Source organism: Myotis brandtii, unplaced genomic scaffold (assembly GCF_000412655.1).
Source record: "Myotis brandtii unplaced genomic scaffold, ASM41265v1 scaffold165, whole genome shotgun sequence".
Classification (NCBI taxonomy): Eukaryota; Metazoa; Chordata; class Mammalia; order Chiroptera; family Vespertilionidae; genus Myotis; species Myotis brandtii.
In genome coordinates, this window is record NW_005356042.1 from 16,107,672 (window position 1) to 16,122,702 (window position 15,031).

The window sequence follows — 15,031 nt, forward strand, 5'->3', positions numbered from 1 at the left end:
CTCTAAAAATAATAAAATAAATAAATAAAAATACTATACAATATATTTTTAAAAAGCAGGGCGGGGGATACCCATTCTCAAAACCCATCCCAACCACACAGCAGGATCCTGTAAGAAGTCTGGACCCATGAGGAAATCTCATGTAAACTGAAGTGCAACGCCCTGGTGAGGGAGTCCCGCAGAGGATGTCATCCCTGCTTCACGCCACTGGGCCATGAGGCCCAGGGTTGGAAGTGACAACCCCAGTGTCATACAGAGTCTGGGTTAGAACCCAGGCCCTCAGATGTCTGGTCTGCTGTTTTATCCACCCTGACCTCCTCTTGCAGTGAGCCAGGGCCCCTCGAAAGTCGCTCCACCCCAGGCCCCAAAATATACTTTCCTACCACCTGTCCCAAGTGCCTGCATTGTGCTACGAGAGAGCTAGCCACATTGGTCATCCAAGCCCAGGGGCGGGAATTGCGTCCTTTGTTACCGTAGAGCAGGGCTGCGGAAATTGAACTCACGGGGCCAAGAGGTGGATTAAATCAGATCTTCACCAGCGTCTGGGAATGTGAAGACAAAGACTCCGGTTAGCTGGTACACACCACGCGCTTGCCGGGTGCCCTCGGACACGTCCCTTAGACACGCTGAGCCTAGCTTCCTCATCTACAACATGGGCACCGCGTCTCACAGGGTGGTTGTGACAATTACATGAACTCACATATGTGAACATGCATTGTCAGCTCTACAGGAAAGGTCACTGTTATTCAGCGCTGCTGGGATCTGGACGGATATGTTTGAGGTTGTCTGGTCGTGCTTTGCGGGAGTAGAAGCTCCTGAGGTCCTGGGTATTCGGGGGGACTTGCAACCCCCGGCTGGCTTCGGGGTCCTTGTGCCTGCCTGGCCCCACTCCCCAGTACCCACAATGACATCCATGTTCCATCAGCTTCCCCTGGAAGCCAAGCCCACTTGCATCTCAGCAAAGTTCCCAGGAGTTGACACCTGGCTCTTAGAGAGTGCCAGCCAGCCCAGGGGTCAGGGGTCGCACAAACTCCAGAAGGAAGAGGTAGTTGGCTGGCAAGGCTGTCCTTTGGCACGGCTGAATAACCTTTGATCCGCGCTGTGGGGAACGTGGACATTTGCCTGTGGCCTGCAAGACAACCCTTTATTTTCTAAGAAATGTGAGCCGTGGTGCGGATCTGCTTCAATATACTCTTGTCGGATTGTGCAGCCGTGGCCAGACCCCGAGCATCATGGCCATGTGCTGCCCCCTAACCACACCGCCTGTTTGTCTAGGGGCCAACCTGTTCCCTGCAGGACTCAAGTCAGCCAAGGGTGTCACATGCTCTCCTGCCTCTTGCCTTGCCTTCTCCTGGCCAGTAGTCACATGGGAGACCGTGGGGGAGGGAGGGGGTGACGGGGGGGCCCAGCCCCCACACTGCCCAGACAGACTCTCCTACAGCACCCTTTCCTCCCAGCCCACTTCCCTGAGCCTACGGCCCCGTGCCCACCCACCGATGGCACCTGTCTGGTGTACAGTTACCACCTGCCCATGTTTAATTCATGGCTGGGGGTTGGGACTAGCTTCCCAAGAAAGGAAAGAACTCCCCTGGGGTCTTGCCCAGTTCCTGCCCACACGCAGGGCACACGGCTGAGGCCCCAGCCTCCTGCCTGGGCTGGGGGCTGGGAGTGGAAGCCACTGATGGAGGACACTGTCCTGGCCAGGACACCGCCATCACTTGTTAATCCGCAGCCCTGGAATGTCTGTGGGCCAATCAGCAAGGTCTGCGAGGGCTCCCCGAGGGCTCTAAGAACCCTGCAATGATTAGCAGGGGCCACGGGGTCAGTGCACACCGCTTGGCTGGTAGGTCGGCTGTCGGAGGGGCGGCCGGGATTGCAGCTGTCTCTCCTTTTTCATGCCAGCCTGGATGGGAGGCTTGTTTGGACACAATGATTACTCACCAGCCTCCTCCTTTTGTCTGCCAGCCCAGCCTGACTCCTCGAGATTGTGAATAGCTCCGTCCAGCCTGTGAAGCGAGCTGGACGTGGACGGCGGAGCCAGGCTGCTCCCAGGTCGCCCTACGGACCCATGCTCCGGCTGGAGCCCTCCTCTGGCCTGGGGGGCCATGGGCCTGGCCTCCTGCCCGTGCTCCTGGCTCTCCTCTGCGTGGCCTGGGCAGAGGTGCGGCCGCTCCAGCTGCGGGGGGAGCAGGCTCCAATGCCCAGAGGTAAGGGGCCCTGGGTGAGGCAAGGTGGAGGAGCTATGGTGTGGCATAGGGGTCCTAGGGGGCTTCTAGAAGCTAGTTCGAGGCCTGAGTCCTGGGCAGGCTGATGTGGTCTAAAGAGCAACCCTCGGCCAGTCCAGGGGCCGAGATGAATGGGGGAGGCTGGGCCGGGGAGGAGGACGAATGAAGGGGAGTGGGCCCAGGCTTGGGGGTCAAGGAGGAACACAGCCTAGAGTTTGCAGTTGGGGCCCTAGGAGAACCACAGTGGCCAAGAGGAGTCGGAGCCAGGGGGCTTCTGGGAGCCCAGGGCTGGCGTCCTCCCCACACCCAACCCCCAGCCCCATTGCCCTCTATCTCGCCACTCCTAGCTCTCAGCCCAAGCTCCTTTACACCTGTCCTCTCACCCGACTCTTCTCCACCTCTTAGTCCCCCCATCGCTCTGCTCCGGGTCCTCCCACACATGCTCCTGTCCAGCCTTAGGTCTTGTTTCCTAAGGGCAGGATTGCATTCTCACCTTGCCGTGGTGACCCCACCCTATCAGCCAGGACACAGGCCCCGCCACTCAGGTGGCCCTGACCTTGTCTCCCCTCCCAGCCCTGAGCAGGAAAGAGGGTTTCCTGCTCCTCTCCCTGCACAACCGCCTGCGCAGCCGGGTGCACCCCCCTGCGGCCAACATGCAGAGACTGGTGAGTGCCCGGCCCAGGGCCCAGCTCACAGAGGGGGCGGCTGGAGGGGCAGTCCCCGAGAGGGCTCAGGAGGCCATGCTGGCACCAGGCGCCCTTCCACCTGAGCAGGGCAGAAGGGGCAGCCAGTCACCTTGCCCGTAGCGGGCCCGGCCTGGTTGCTGGGTCCTCCACGGCTTCCTGCTTCCCAGAAGGGCAGTCCTGTGGCCTTTCCTCACATCCCATCCCGTTGTCCTGGAGACCAGGAGGCATGGAAGGAGCTCACAAAGGAGTCCCAGCAGGATGGAGGGAGAAGCATCCTGCTCAGGGAGGGGCTTGTGTGGGGCCGGGACCCAGAGCTTGCTTCCTCACGGGCTGGTCTGGGTGAAGGGGCCCCTCCAAGTGCCCTGCTCATTCTCGGGGGCTGCGGAAGGCGGTGCAGGGTTTCCCATCAACCCTGACGGGGGCTCTGGGGTTGGAGGTGTCATCCTGGGGCCCAGAAACTCTGCCCCCACGGTGTGGGACCTCCGCTACCCCAGCCCCTGCTGACAGGCCTGGGAGCGAGGGAGGGGCAGGGTGGGAGCGGGCAGGGTTCCCCATGACTGCCTCCCACAAACTCCTCCTCCGCTGGCTGAGCACCGGTGACCTTGAGAGCTCCTGGGTCAGTTTCCCAGGAGGTGGGGGTGGGACAGGCAGATGGGAGGGGTCACTTCTCCCCCTTTCCCTGCGCTGCAGCGGCTCTGCCCCTCCTGCAGGCCCAGGTCCTGGCTCCCACTGCCCCTCCCCCTCCCCACACTCTGGTGGGAGGGCACCCCCCCCATCAGCTGTTTCTACACGTTTCATGCCCTCTTTGCCAAACTCTTAGAAAACAGCACTTCATAAAAGGTGCAAAAAGAAGTCCCCAGTCAGCCTCCCTCATACCTATGGCTTGGTCCTGGGCACCCCTGTGGGCTTCTACAGCTTTTTCCCGTGGGGTTGAGGCCCTGGGGGTGGCTCAGGGCTGCTGAGGGGCCCCAGTGGGCCCTGTTGCTCCCAGCTCTAGCCCCCATCAGCAGTAAAGTCACTATGGCCCCCTGCCCAGGGCCTGCTGTGAGTCAGGCCCTCAGCAATGCACTCTCCTCCCTGCATCTATTTATTTTACTTTATTTTTAAAAATATGTTTTTATTGATTTCAAAGAGGAAGGGAGAGGGAGAGAGAGATAGAAACATCCAGGATGAGAGAGAATCATGGATCAGCTGCCTCCTGCATGCCCCCTATTGGGGATCAAGCCCACAACCTGGGCATGTGCCCTGATTGGGAATTGAACCCTGACTTCCTGGTTCATAGGTCAACGCTCAACCACTGAGCCACGCCGGCTGGGCCCTGCACCCATTTAATCCTCACGACAATCTCAGCCTATAGGTCCCTTAGTGTTCCCATTTTACAGATGAGGATGTTGAGTCTTATGCAGGTTAGGGGACTGCCGGAGGTCACATAGCTGTGATGAGGTGTCTAGGTCAGTGATGGCGAACCTATGACACGCGTGTCAGAGGTGACATGCGAACTCATTTTTTTGGTTGATTTTTCTTTGTTAAATGGCATTTAAATATATAAAATAAATATCAAAAATATAAATCTTTGTTTTACTATGGTTGCAAATATCAAAAAATTTCTATATGTGACACGGCACCAGAGTTAAGTTAGGGTTTTTCAAAATGCTGACACGCCGAGCTCAAAAGGTTCGCCATCACTGGTCTAGGTGGACCAGGGCATGGCGACAGGATCATATACCTTATCCCGCCTGCAGAGGGCCTTGTTTCAGAGGAGGGGGTGCTGCAGGGCCGGGGTGCGGGGAGGTCAGCTGGTGCCTGGGTAGGGAGAGCAGATTACACCTGCTCCAGAAAACTCTGCTCTCTGGGACCAAAGCCCCTGGACCAGGAGACCTCCAACACCCTCGCTGGCCCCTTCCCTGTGGGTGCCCTACACACGCCAAGGCCGGGGTGGGGGAATAGGGTACAGAGGCCCTGTTGCTGCAGCTTTTGGCAACACAGAAGGGAAGCTGAGTGGGAGCAGCTGAGCATGGCCAGGGCCAGGGGTACCTCATGGCAAACACAGAACCAGTGTGAAAGGCGTGGGTCCTGCTAGGACTCACCTTCCCGGGTGGAAAAGGTTACTGCAGAAACCCATCCCATCGCCGGGGGTGACAGTCCTCCCTCCGGGGCACCTGTCCCCCCAGATGGTGGTGCCACGATCAGGGCTAAGGGTGCCCACAGGAGTCAGGAGGATGGAGGCTCCCAGTCCTGGGTGGAGCAGGCTCTGGGCTGGGGGTCCAGACAGCATCAGGGCCTTTCCCAACACACCTTGGAGCACTCTGTGCCGGTCCTATCTGACCTTCCCCGGCCCAGTGAACTGGGTAAAACCCGCTCAGAGTGGTCAGGCAGCCAAGCAGGACACCCGGCCCAGTGCTCTCTGCAACTAGCAACCCGGGAATGTGTGGGAGATGGCAAGGGAGGGCCCTGCTGATGTTTCTGTTTGTACTGCCCCCAGGACTGGAGTGAGAGCCTAGCCCGACAGGCTCAGGCCAGGGCAGCCCGCTGTGGCGCCCCGGCCCCAAGCCTGGTGCCCACTCCGGGGGCCACTTCCCAGGTGGGCTGGAATGTGCAGCTGCTGCCAGTGGGCTCGGCATCCTTCGTCCACGTGGTGGGCCTGTGGTTTGCAGAAGGCCAGCGGTACAGCCATGAGGTGGCGGAGTGTGCCCTCAATGCCACCTGCACCCATTACACTCAGGTGAGGCCAGGGTACGGGCTCAGGAGGGCTAGAGTTTGTCCTAAAATTAGTGGTTGCTTTTCCTCCAATTTGTGTGGTTTTACTTTTTAAAAAAATGTATTTTTGTTGATTTCAGAGAAGAAGGGAGAGGGAGAGAAAGATAGAAACATCAATGATGAGAGAGAATCATTGATCGGCTGCCTCCTGCACACCCCACACTGGGGATCAAGGCTGCCACCCAGGCATGTGCTCTGACTGGGAATCCAACTGTGACCTCCTAGTTCATAGGTTGACACTCAACCACTGAGCCACGCTGGCCGGGCGGTTTTACTTTTTTCAGGGCACATACGTAGGTTGTGGGTTTGATCCCTGGTTGGGGTGCGAACAGGAGGCCACTGATTGATGATTCTCTCTCTCTCTCTCCCTTCCTGTCTCTCTCAAAATCAATTAAAAGATATCCTTGGGTGAGGATTATAAGTTTCATTACAGAAAATATTAAACATATACAAAATGGTCAGAATAATTAATGGACCCCCATGTACCCGTCACCCAGCTTCAACAATTATCAGCTCATGGTTTCATGGCTCATCTTCTTTCATCTATATCAGCGGTTCTCAACCTGTGGGTCGCAACCCCTTTGGGGGGTCGAACGACCCTTTCACAGGGGTCGCCTAAGACCATCGGAAAACACATATATAATTACATATTGTTTTTGTGATTAATCACTATGCTTTAATTATGTTCAATTTGTAACAATGAAAATACATCTTGCATATCAGATATTTACATTATGATTCATAACAGTAGCAAAATTCCAGTGATGAAGTAGCAACGAAAATAATTTTATGGTTGGGGTTCACCACAACATGAGGAACTGTATTAAAGGGTCTTGGCATTAGGGAGGTTGAGAACCACTGAGTTAGATGGTGACAGTGAGAAAACAAATACTTCATAGTTGTTCATTATTTAACAGAGATTTTTAAAACTAGAATTAAACAGAGATTTTAAAGTATTTACTGTGTAGCTAACGTCCTCTTAAAGGTCCCACATTTCCTTGTGCCTCCTCTCTTTTAGTCTTGACCAGTTTCCCCAGAGGTTTCTCTATTTGAACAAATCAGCTTTTTCTTTCTCTTCATTTTAAAATGTTCATTCATTTCTGTTACTGTTTTTATTTTCTTTCTTCTATTTTATTTGACTTACTCTATTATCTCTTTTTATATTCGTGATATGGGTTCTTAGCTCATTAATTTTAAGTATTTTTCATTACTGCTTTATGCATTCAAAGCTATAGATTTCCCCCTAAACTTTGCTAGCCACATCCTATAAGTTTGATGGTGTTTTCATTGTCATTTAAGTTCTAAATGTTTCCTATTTTCCATCATGATGTTGCCTTTGATTTTTAAATGTATATTTAAATTTCCAAACTATGCTTTCTTCTTTACTTACTTCTAAATTACTTACTCTGGATTTTATTGCATAGAAGTCATAGAACATGGCCTATAGGATATTGATTCTTTGGTAATAGATGAATCTTGCTTTGTGGTTTACTGAGGGGTCAACGTTTGGAAAAATTCCATGAATTCCTAAAAAGAATGCATATTCTACCCAGCCGGTGTGGCTCAGTAGTTGAACGTCGATTTATGAACCAGGAGGTCATAATTGGATTCCCAGTCAGGGCACATGCCCAGGTTGTGGGCTCAATCCCCAGTAGCGGGCATGCAGGAGGCAGCCGATCAATGGCTCTCATAGATGTTTCTATCTCTCTCATCGTTGATGTTTCTCTCTCTCCTTCTTCCTTCCTCTTTAAATATATATATTTTTAAAAATGCAAATTCTTTAATTGTTGGACACATATGTATGGCCACATGTTCATCTCTCCCTGCCTCATACCTGTCTTTTGTTTGTTTGTTCGTTTGTTTGTTAATCCTCACTCAAGGATATTCTTTCATTGATTCTCAGGGAGAGTGGAAGAGAAAGGGAAAGACAGAGAGAAAAACTGATGTGAGAGAAACACATTGATTGATTGCCTCTTGCATGAGCCCTGACCAGGGCCCAGGCCGGGGAGGAGCCTGCAACCAAGGCATGTGCCCTTGACCGGAATCAAATCTGGGACCCTTTGGTCCTTAGGCCAATGCTCTATCTACTGAGCCAAACCAGCTAGGGCCATACCTGTCATTTTTAATGGCTACCAATTTGCTTAGCTCTTCCTGTGTTTTGACCATTTGTTCTATTTCCACATTGTCACTGATTCTAAAACTTTAAATCTAAGTTTTGAATACTGTTAACAACCTGTATCCATTAGCTTTTGATGCACACACACTCCCAATGTAGCATCTTACATTCTGTAGGTGGACAATTTGGTTGGGGATCAGCTGGGAGGTTCTTCTGGTCTTGGCTGGACCCACTCATGCAACTCAATCAGCTGTGGGGTTGGCAGAAGCTGGCTGTCTAGAGTGGCTCTAACTGGCTCCTCTCCGCCCTCGGAGGTCTTTCAGCCTCCAGGAGGCTTGCTCAAGTGGTGGCTTGAGCACGGTGTTATGAGAGTGAGTAGAAATTGCAGGGTCCCCTAAGGCCTAGGTTCAAAACTGGCTCAATATCACCTCTGCTGCAAGCCACAGGGCCAACCAGACTCAGGGTGTGGGAAAGAGAGTCCTTCTCTCGATACAAAGAACTGCAGAGCCACATTTAAAACGGAGCTGGAGCGAGAAGTGCGGCCGTTTTTGCAATCTGCCACGAGGTTTTCATGTCCAAGTCTGTCTGTAGCATCTCTCCTGCCCCCATCCACAATCTCCCCTCCTTTCAGGTGTCTGCCTGCCCTCACCCTCCACTCCCCCGAACACCCACACAGCCTTCCTAGACTATTCCCCCCCATCCGTACAGCCCTGCGCATCACAGCTGCTACTCTTGAGGCCCCCAGGGAGGTGAGGGAGCTGCCTGCCTGCCTCGTTTGGGGCCAGAGCTATGCTCTCCCTCCCAGTGAGCATCACCTGTGCTGCTGGCCCCAGTCTGGGGGTGGCCCAATCGGACTTCTGAGCCACTGTGTCTCCCACAGCTCGTGTGGGCCACCTCGAGCCAGCTGGGCTGTGGGCAACATCCCTGCTCTGGGGACCAGGCCGAGATGGAAGCCTTTGTCTGTGCCTACTCTCCTGGGTAAGCCTCCGCCACTCCTGGGCTGTCAGCTGGGGTGAGGATACTTTCCCCCTGGGAGAGGCGTCTACCCACTCACCCAAAAGGCCTTTACCTCTAGATCTCCACCCTGTGGGAGAGGGACGAAGGGGTAAGGGATTGGGTGCAGAGGTGGCAGCACCCATGGTCCTGGCCATGCAGGATGTGCAGTCCCCTCGGATGCCTCCTCCTGGAAGCACTCCCTGCTTGCAGGAGATTTCCCAGGATTCCTTGGGAGGCCCTCTCTTCTCTTCTAGGAATTCTCCCCGTCTCACCCAGCTCCCCGACCCCCTGGCTGAGCTGAGGGGCGGATGGGGCAGGCAGATGGCCAGGTCCTTCCAGCCCCCTCTGGTGCTTGCTCCCACAGAGGCAATTGGGAGGTCAACGGGCAGACAATCGTCCCCTATAAGAAGGGCGCCTGGTGTTCGCTCTGCACGGCCAGCGTCTCGGGCTGCTTCAAAGCCTGGGACCATGCAGGGGGGCTCTGTGGTAAGTGCCCCATACCTGCTTCCCCCCGTGGGAGCGGGTATCGGAGAGCTTGATGGGTGATTAGAGGAAGTGGCAGCGTCCTGAGGGGCTGTCCCAGAAGCCTGGGCCCAGCACCCAGGAGGCACCTGCCTGGAGGAAGCCCCTTTCAGAGGTCCCTGCTTATCTGACCAGAGGTCCCCAGGAACCCATGTCGCATGAGCTGCCGGAACGGCGGACATCTCAACGTCAGCACCTGCCACTGCCACTGTCCCCCCGGCTACACGGGCAGGTTCTGCCAAGGTGAGGAGCCCTGGAGTTGCAGACCACAGCGGCCTGAGGGACCCAGCGAGGGGAGTCCAGGCCTGGCACACCCGCAGGCAGCCCCTGGGGGTGAGGAGGGGCTGAGCCCAATGCATGTGGGCGCATGCGTGCACACAGACGCTGTGTGGTGTGTCCAGGGGCTGTGTTGCACTCAATGAATGCGTTTTGAGGGAGTATCAAGTGTGCTAAGGGGGTGCTTGCTGATCTGAGCACTGCATATCATCATTCAACAAGCATCCATTGAGCACCGACTGTCTGCAAGACCCTGAGCTGCACAGAGGGTTCAAATCAGAATCAGGAGTGGCCCCATACATCCTGAGGTGGTGGAAGACAGAATTAGGATTCAGAGGTGGATTCCTCTCCCGTTGTCTCCCGCCCCAGCTCTGTGACCACGGGCAGGTCACTTCCCCAACCCCAATTTGCTTCTCTCTACCTGATCAAACCAAAGATGCCAAGAGGGGCAGCAGTTGGGAGCCCTGTGGCTTCCGTCCCTGAGTCCCTGAGAGGGGATCTCTCTGTGGTTGACCAGTCCCTGCATGTCCGCAGCCTGGCCTGTGAGGGGCAGCACGGGGTCCAGGCTTGTGGCTGAGCGCAGGCCCCCCCCCCCCCCCCCCCCCCGCCCGCCCCCCCCCCCCGCCCCGCCCCGTCCTGCAGTGCGGTGCAGCATGCAGTGCGTGCATGGCCGGTTCCGGGAAGAGGAGTGCTCCTGCGTCTGTGACATCGGCTACGGGGGAGCCCAGTGTGCCAGTGAGTCCTGACCCAAGGCCCCCAACAAGCCGGGCCCTCCCAGGATCCCCTAGATAGGGTGCTGGATCTGGGCCACCTCACAACTGCCTGTTGCACACATCTCTTTCCAGTTCCATGTTCAGTGATATTGGTAGCTTGAAATGGGCCGTGGTATGGGTATTTACACCATGGGAATTGGCAAATGCTACAAACCATATATTGATTTATTTATTTTTTGAGGCGGAGAGCTGGCTGTTACACATTTACCAGCACACCACTGACCCCACCCACTCTCCGGAGGGTGGTACCTTGAGCTCAGCTCCCTGGCAGGGTGGGAGGGGTGATGATTTTGACGAGAGATGCTTACACACAAACTCACGCTCCCTCTCCCCAGCCAAGGTGCACTTTCCCTTCCACACCTGTGACCTGAGGATCGATGGCGACTGCTTCATGGTGTCTCCAGAGGCAGACACCTATTACGGAGCCAAGATGAAATGCCAGGTGACAGCTGGCCCCTGCCTTCCCGGGAAGCCCCTCCCCTCTAGGGTCGCAAGGACTAAGGAGGGATCCTGGACTGAGATGGTTCCTTCGACACCTTCTCATCATTAGCATAAAGCAGGGGTCCACTCAGAGGCCCACGGAAACCAAGAGGTCACATACTGAGCTGAGGGACCAGGAGCGAGGCCCCCACCCAACCCCCATCTAAGGAGCTGTCCTGACTCAGCTCCAGCTGCTGGCTGCCAACAGGGATACGAATCGGGGAGGCCAGAACTCGGGATTTTTCAGAACCAGAAATCCAGATTTTCATTGGCATCTCTAGACTTATTAATGTTGGCGGCCAACTCAAATTGTGTAAGGCACTGAGCAAGTAAACCAAAAGCCTTCCAGTGGCAAGACCCTGCCAGGCTGGGCCCCGGCGCAGGCAGGGGAGAGGGAGGGGGACCCCTCGTCTAAGAGGCAGGAGGCTGTGGGGTGGGGGACGAGGACAGCACAGCCAGCACACGCACTTGTCACTCATGGCCGCGGTGGGGTGGCAGGAAGGGCTGCCTGAGCTCTGGGTCCCTGCCGGCATGACCCAGAGTGGGGGTTACAGGGAAAGGGCGGGGTCCTCGCCCAGATCGAGAGCCAGAAAGTACAGGACATCCTCGCCTTCTACCTGGGCCGCCTGGAGACCACCAACGAGGTGACTGACAGCGACTTTGAGACCAGGAACTTCTGGATCGGTGAGTGTGGGGGCTGGGATGCCCCCAGGAATCTGGGCCGTGGAAACCAGAGCACCCACCAGCAGACAGTCAGGCTGGGGTGAAGGCTTGGAGCCCAATGGGGCCGGCAGTCAGGCTGGCTCCCCCTGCCCCGGGGAGAGAGCGGCAGGGAGAGAGAACCACCAGGGGAGCGCGAGGGCTGGGGAGGGGCCGAAGGGCAGGGACCAGGCAGGCAGGAGGCAGCAGGCTGAGGCTCCGGCCCTCCTTTCTCGGGTCGTGGGCCAACCTTGACCGCCCGGCCCAGGGCTCACCTACAAGACCACTAAGGACGCCTTCCGCTGGAACACCGGGGAGCACCAGTCCTTCACCAGCTTTGCTGGCAGGCAGGAGGCAGGAGGCAGCAGGCTGAGGCTCCGGCCCTCCTTTCTCGGGTCGTGGGCCAACCTTGACCGCCCGGCCCAGGGCTCACCTACAAGACCGCTAAGGACGCCTTCCGCTGGAACACCGGGGAGCACCAGTCCTTCACCAGCTTTGCCTTTGGGCAGCCTGACAACCAGGGGTGAGTCTGGGGTGCCCTCCCTGCCTGGGCCCACCTTCTCCCCGGGGCCTGCTCACTAAGCCTTGAGATGCCATTGAAGAGCCTCCCCCAGCCTGCTGCCTGGCCGAGCCCTCTGAGGGTCTGAGCCTCCCCTGCTACCCGGTGCCCAGGAGGTCAGGGAGGGCACAGCTGGGTGTGGGCATGGTGCTGAGATGAGGCATGCTCCAGGGAACCCAGGAAGGCTTTGTCCGTCCACCCATCCCCATGGTCCCCTCCATCTATCGTCCGTTCCCCCTCCCCAGCCCTGTGTCTGTAGCAACACACTGATTCCCGGATTCTGTAGCCATCCACCTGCCTGCATCCATTCACACAGCATCCACCCACCAGCAGCCTGTACGGAGGGCCTTCGGGTTATGTGGCCCCGCCCTGGTCTTCAGAGCCTAGGAATGCCCAGGGCGGGGGTGACGGGGTGGAGGTGGTCAGGCTGTGTGGCCACGCAGAGCTCCAACTATCTCACCCAGAGCCCCCTCGACCTCCTAACGGCAGCCAGATCTATGCCCCTGGCCCATCAGGAAGGCAGCCTGGCTGGGCTCCCAGGCACACGCTCCCTCCCAGGAGGGAGGGCCTGCCTGTTCCAGGTCCGCTCCCCACCCCGTTGGCTGGTGTGGCTGATGTGGTTGGTGTGGCCGGTGTGGCCGGTGTGGCTGGTGTGGCTGATGTGGTTGGTGTGGCCGGTGTGGCTGGTGTGGCCAGTGTGGCCGGCGTCGCTGGTGTGGCTGAGTGCCGGCAGTGGGTAGGTGGAGTTGCTGCCCCAGGCAGGCGGTGGGCCAGGACCTCCCGGCTCCCCTGAGAAGCACTGTAGTGGTCGGGGGCAGGGATGAGAGCTTGGGTTGGTCTGGCTCCCAGAAGCCTCATATACAGGCCAGATGCACCGAGGCCTCTTACATGCAGGTGGCCTGTGGGGGAGGAGGATCTGAAACTCCCAGACTCCTAACATCCCACCTGAGCACCCGACATCTTGGCCCAGCAGGTTTGGCAACTGCGTGGAGCTGCAGGCCTCGGCCGCCTTCAACTGGAACGACCAACGCTGTAAAACCCGAAACCGCTACATCTGCCAGTTTGGTGAGGGCCCTCCTGGCTCCCCTCCCGTGGTGCCTGTCCCCGGGGGTGGCTGCTGGCCAGATCCAGGCGCCTGGATACACAGATCTCAGGCCTAGAGAGCGTCTGAGCTCACAGGGCCTTGGAGGACGCCCAGCAGGGAAGGTGGGCCAGCCTCACACCCCACGTCCACCCGCGGCAGGACCAAGTACACCCTGTCGGGGGTTTCTCCAAGGTCCCTTCCTCCTGTCACTAGAGCTGCTATTTGGGGGCCTGTCGGGTTCCTCGATGTTACCTGATTCTCTAGAGCCCAGTGGTGGGGGGCAGAGGTGAAGCCAAGCCCAGAATCGGCTCCCAGCAGCGCCTGCTGGGAGGGTCCTGAGCTACACAGGGGATCACGGCCCTGGGTGCTTCTGGACTTGGTGCAGCGGGTCCCCATCCCAGGGTGCCCTGGGCTGCCAGGGACCCTTGCTCTGTTCTGCTTCCTTCCCAGCTCAGGAGCACATTTCCTGGTGGGACCCAGGGCCCTGAGGCGCTGTCAGGCCTCTCCCCTGCCACTGCCTGGAGGCGCACCAGCCCTGCCTGCCTGCCCATCGGTCCGGAACCCGGGCCAGGCCAGGACCTCAAGCCCAAAGAGGTCTCAGACCTTACAGGAAGTGGAGCAGGCCCAACAGGAAGCCTGGCATAGGGGGACGGGCCCCTCAGCCTGCTTTTGATTGGGGAGATGGGCCTTAATTAGGTGCTGAAACCGGAGCAAGGCCAGGGGTCAGATGAGGCCGCTCTTCTCCATCTGGGATGGACCCTCTGGGGCAGATGGAGGTCCCTCGCTGCCCAGGATGCACCCCACAAGAGATTAAACTAAGTTATGAAACAGCCAAACTTGTGAATGCTCCTTCTGAAGGGGATTCAGATGAGCCGGGAGGTCCCTGGGAGACCACAGAGCCCGAGGCTCCACTGCCGCTGCCTCCTGCCGGCCTAGTCCCTTCCCTGCTCACCTGAGTGATGTTCTCAGGCTCTTAGCCCCTGAATAACGCACAGATTTAGAAGGCTCATGCGTGTCCCTCATGTCCTGCTCCAGCTCCTCTCAACGGCCTCTGTGGCTTTGTGTGTCGATCACACCCTCTCCCTTTATTCTCTTTGCAACTCCACGTGTATCTTTTTTCTTTGTGATTATCTCCACCGGGGTCTCTGTCGCCCTGTCGCCCTCCTCTCCCCGCAGTGGTGCCAAGACCCACGCAGGCACTGCCGTTCGGGTCCAGAATGTTCCACGGCCCATGGGCACACTGCCCTGTGCCCACGTAGATTTGCTTTTCTGGTTGGAGGTCGAAGTGTGGCCTGGGACCATGGATGGGGAGAAGTGTATCCGTCACAATTCTTAGTTGCAACCAATAGAAACAGCCCTGGCTAATCCTGGCAGAAAAAGAATGTACCCTAAGGACAGTGATTTAGAAATGGGTGCAGGACTTGCATAGGTAGTTCTCCAAAATGATAGACGAAGATGTTCAACATCACTAGCCATTCGGAAATCCAAACCAAAACCACAAGGAGACACCACTTCACACCCATTAGGGTGGATGTTTCCAAAGAAACAGGCAATCACAAGGGTTAGTGACGATGTGGACCAACGGGAACCCCCATGCACTGCTGGTGGGACTGTAACATGGTGCAGCCACTGAGAAAAATAGGTCAGCAATTCCTCAAAAGTTCAACGCAAAGACCATATGACCCAGCAATTCCACTCCTAGGTACGTACGCAAGAGAATTGAGAACAAGAAAATCCCTATACACAAAGCTTGTAGCAGCATTGTTCACGATAGCCAAACGTAGAAAAGTCCCAAATGTCACCAATAGATGAATACATAAGAAAACTGTGGCCCAGCTGGTGTGGCTCAGTGGTGGAG

At 56.7% G+C, this 15,031-nt stretch overlaps 1 protein-coding gene across 3 annotated transcripts; it reads left to right on the forward strand.

Moving 5' to 3' along the window:
* Positions 1 to 1,610: 1,610 nt before the first annotated feature.
* Positions 1,611 to 14,003, forward strand: LOC102250903 (C-type lectin domain family 18 member A). 3 transcript variants are annotated; one of them, XM_014536749.1, is made up of 13 exons: positions 1,611 to 1,843; positions 1,966 to 2,207; positions 2,799 to 2,890; positions 5,394 to 5,633; positions 8,665 to 8,762; positions 9,145 to 9,266; positions 9,438 to 9,545; positions 10,221 to 10,313; positions 10,687 to 10,793; positions 11,386 to 11,515; positions 11,957 to 12,053; positions 13,063 to 13,154; positions 13,624 to 14,003. In XM_014536749.1, the coding sequence occupies exons 2-13, from the start codon at positions 2,069 to 2,071 to the stop codon at positions 13,659 to 13,661; spliced, it is 1,356 nt and encodes a 451-aa protein (XP_014392235.1). In that variant the 5' UTR covers positions 1,611 to 1,843; positions 1,966 to 2,068; the 3' UTR covers positions 13,662 to 14,003. The 3 variants fall into 3 exon arrangements, with proteins under 3 accessions (XP_014392235.1, XP_005862692.1, XP_005862693.1); XM_005862630.2 differs by lacking the exon at positions 1,611 to 1,843 and having other exon boundaries at positions 1,850 to 2,207; XM_005862631.2 differs by lacking the exon at positions 1,611 to 1,843 and having other exon boundaries at positions 1,850 to 2,207; positions 11,410 to 11,515.
* The last annotated feature ends 1,028 nt before the right edge of the window (positions 14,004 to 15,031 follow it).